Genomic DNA, 3,683 nt, shown 5'->3' on the forward strand with positions numbered 1-3,683 from the left:
GGGTGAGGCGGGGTCTGGCGGGGTGTAGCGGGGCGGTGACCCCTACGCCCAACCTGGAGGGTGTGTTGCAGGGTCGCGACGTCGTTTATACTTGTGGCTTCTGGAGGGACCCCGCTATTATCTAGTGCTGGAAACACCTAGTCGAGAATAAAATGCTGAGGAGTCTCCTCGGTAGAATGTGTTTCCCTCTCACTCCAGGTGCGCGAGACATGGATAGATGGGATAGAGATCGAACAGTGGCCTTGACCACCGCCCCCACTCACGACGGCCCGCATGCAGTCTGCCTCCGGCAGCAGGTCCATTGCTTGCCCACTGTGAGTCAGGCAAGGGAAGTCTCAAGGGGGTCGGCGTTTACTGCCTTGATGGGATGGCAAGATCATAGAACCGAATTTACTGCCCGCCAGAGTTACTGGCGCGCCTAGGCCGCGACCTTTCCCAACCGAGGCGGAAGGCGCGAACGGGGCGCGAGGCCTCCGCCGCCAAACGTCTTCCTGGAGCTGGAGCTGGAGCACCCCTACTGGTGGGTGGCGCGGCGTGGCGCGCGATGCGGCAGGTCCCACAAGTAGGGCGGTCGCACATCCAACGGTGGCCACCCGCGAGGCGAGGTCGTATGGAAATGCTCGAGAGAGCGCGTAAACTGCGAGGTCCAGGAGGTTGCCCTCGTCTCAAGTTGCCCCTTTTGTGTCCGCAGGTGCTGTGCGTGCTGCGCGTGCCGCGCAGGTGCGCCGCGGCCGGGTAAGATGCGCCGCGGCCCCCGGGGCCTCTGGCTGGCGGCCGCGTCGCTGCTGGGCGCCGTGCTGCTGTGCTCCGCGGCCCGGGCCGCCGCCGCCTCCTCGCTGCACACGGGCGCGGCCATCAACGTCTTCAGCCGGTATGGCTACTTCGCCATCTCCATGCGGGTGGTGCCCAGGAACGAGACGGACCGCTGGATCTTCCGCGAGCCCAGCGTCAACGTCTTCAAGAACATCACGGCCCTGCCGCCCAGGTTGCCGAGGTGAGACTGCCACTTGGTGTCACCTGAACTGATACGCGACGCATGACGTGTCCCATGAATAACATGCCTCCTTCCCTCTGCAGCGCGGCCGCTAGGCACAACGGCAGGGTGCCGGTGTTCGAGGGCGACTTCCACATGGAGTTCTGCGACAATCTCCGACAGCTGCTGCAGGCCTACTTCCGCGACTTTCAGGTAGAGCGACTGGAGCGGCCCTGGTCCGCGTTCACCGCGTCCTGGTCGCGCAACGCCATGGCCAAGCACCTCGGCCTCAACGCCACGTACGTCGCCGGCTCGCACTGCTACGTCCTGGTGAGTCGAAGAGCTGCGGCCTGAGGGGGATCTGACCCGACAGACTACTCTTCTCCTTCTGATCTTTACACCCGGCCCTACTCTTTGTTACCAGGTGCGCGTCGCTCGTCACAGGGAGAGCGGTCGCATGGCCCCCGCCCAGCCCGGGGTGCCCGTCGAGGACTTCGTAGCCAAGGACAGGGACCTAGTGGTCCCGGGAGACACGGAGTCGGTCGTGGAGTGGGTCAAGAGCTTCGGCAGTCACTACGTAACGTCGTACGTCACGGGGAACTCGCTGTACCAGGTACGTGTCGGCACCGCGCCCGTGTCTTTTACCTCTGTTGGCGCCTGGCGCTCTCCGCCGTGCTCACCGAGACTCTGCCGCAGGTGTTCGTGTACACGCCGCACATCTATCGGCGCATCAAGGAGCGCCTCAAGACCCAGGGCGTGGCCGCGCTGTCGGCCGTCGAGCTGGCCAGCTACTTCAGCCCCTGGTACGCGGAGCACATGGGGCGCATCCAGTCCGCGTCGGGCAACTACACGGTAGAGGCGTGGGCGGCGAGCCAGCTGCTCGTCAAATTCTACTTCTTCACCTACCCGAGCCTCATCAAGCTGCACGGAGACGTCGGCCTGCTCAAGACACTGGACGGCCTGCTGCAGAACGAGGCCGTGCTGCAGCTGGACCTGCGCACCCTGGCGCCCGTCTTCCAGAGTCCAGAGAGGCGGCACTGGTTCAACGAGGTCGTAGACAACCAGCTCAAGCTGTGGGAGGTCAACATGTCGTGAAGCGCCATGTCACCATCCCCGACTCCCTCCCCTCCTTACCTCTCCAGTCGTGGCGCCGCGCGGCGCCGCGCGGCGCCGTGCGGCACCACCACCACCAAGTCGTGACCAGGGTCCGGCGGGGCAAGGAAGCACGAACTGAAGTGGGGCAGCAGCAGCGGCTGGTGAAAGAAAGAATGAAGCATGTGTTTGTTGTCGGCAGTCATATATACACTTGCATTAGTTTGGCCCAAACTCTGGGCTATCTGGCAGCTCTCCTTCCCGACCCTGCGTCCAAAGCAGTCCTGGACAAGTCCAGGACAACCAGCTCAAGATGTGTGAGGCCAGGGCGGCTCACCCGCCTCACCTCGCCTCTCCTCTCGACCTTTCTTCTCTAGTCTGCAATAAACAACCCTGGGTGCTACGCCATGCGGTGTGAGGGTGACCTTCCACCTTTTTTGAGGAATCTTGAACAGGGTCCTCAAGCCAGTCCTCAACTGTACATAAACGTGTTTTTTTTCACTCACAAAAAAAGTGGTTATTTTTAACCATTTTACTTTTGCCTTATATTAGTATTGATTGATTGTTGTAACTCCAGTGATGATTTTAGTTTACTTTAGAATTACAATTTTCTAGATAGTACTTTTCAGCATTCTATATTTTTCAATGCTGCTTTTTATTGCACACAAATAAAGTCGGTTTTAGTTCATTAGGGCTGTGCATAGCAATAGCTACACTATGGAATATTAAATTACTTACATGCAACAGAAATGTTTGCTATAATGACATAAAATTTTCATGTAAGAAAAATAAAATCTGAATAAGGTGGACCTACAATAAAAAAAAATAAAAAAAATCAGAACATGGTGTAAAATGGCATTGAAATAGAATGGAAATTATAAAGTCTTACCTCAACAATTTCCGTTACATGTTCAGAGAAATATTCCACTTTCTCATTTTTCCAGTGACAGCCAATGGCAAACTGCATTATTTCAGTAGGTAGAAGACCTACTACCTAAATTTTAACTGAGATATAGCTTGTGTTGGCTTGTATGATAGTTATGTAAATATTGTACATACCCTTAAATGTTTTAGTTGATTTCTCATAGTCCACTGTTAATGTTATTTGTTAAGTACCCTGTGATAGTTCTTCCAAATGTCTTCTGAGTTTGTGTGTGTATCAAGCACTGGGCCCCAACTGAACTGAAGCCCTACAATACAATCAAGACACACAAAGTGACTTTGCTTTCACCAAGGTATAGAGAAGGTCTGTTCAGAATTTTTTTTAAAGTGGATCTCACGGTCAGCCCTTTAAAAAAGAAAAATCGCAAATGTTAGTTCCATTTACATAGTTGATTAAACCTGTGCATTTGGCTAAGAAAAGGCATTCATTGGTTTTAGATTTCATTGTTTATTTAAACTTGACACTCTTTCAGAATAACAACTAGGAAGAATGTGACTACAATATATGTAATAGTATGCATTTAGTAGAATAGGTTACAGGGTAAATTTGAGTCGGTTTGAGTCCTCCAAACTACTTTCAAATCTATTGTATTGAACATTTTGGAATTCCATATTTCTAAGCTGACCAGGATGAAAGAAAACTCGTTAGGGCACATTATGATAGATTACAAAGATT

The 3,683-nt window shown here is 53.5% G+C and overlaps 1 protein-coding gene across 1 annotated transcript; it reads left to right on the top strand.

The window, feature by feature from the left end:
- Positions 1–672: 672 nt before the first annotated feature.
- On the top strand, positions 673–3,683 carry LOC113203162 (torso-like protein). Its single transcript, XM_052276392.1, has 4 exons — positions 673–994; positions 1,078–1,303; positions 1,398–1,586; positions 1,670–3,683. The coding sequence occupies exons 1-4, from the start codon at positions 741–743 to the stop codon at positions 2,066–2,068; spliced, it is 1,068 nt and encodes a 355-aa protein (XP_052132352.1). The 5' UTR covers positions 673–740; the 3' UTR covers positions 2,069–3,683.

The sequence above is a fragment of the Frankliniella occidentalis genome, unplaced genomic scaffold, assembly GCF_000697945.3.
Source record: "Frankliniella occidentalis isolate FOCC.00 unplaced genomic scaffold, Focc_3.1 Scaffold2772, whole genome shotgun sequence".
NCBI lineage: Eukaryota > Metazoa > Arthropoda > Insecta > Thysanoptera > Thripidae > Frankliniella > Frankliniella occidentalis.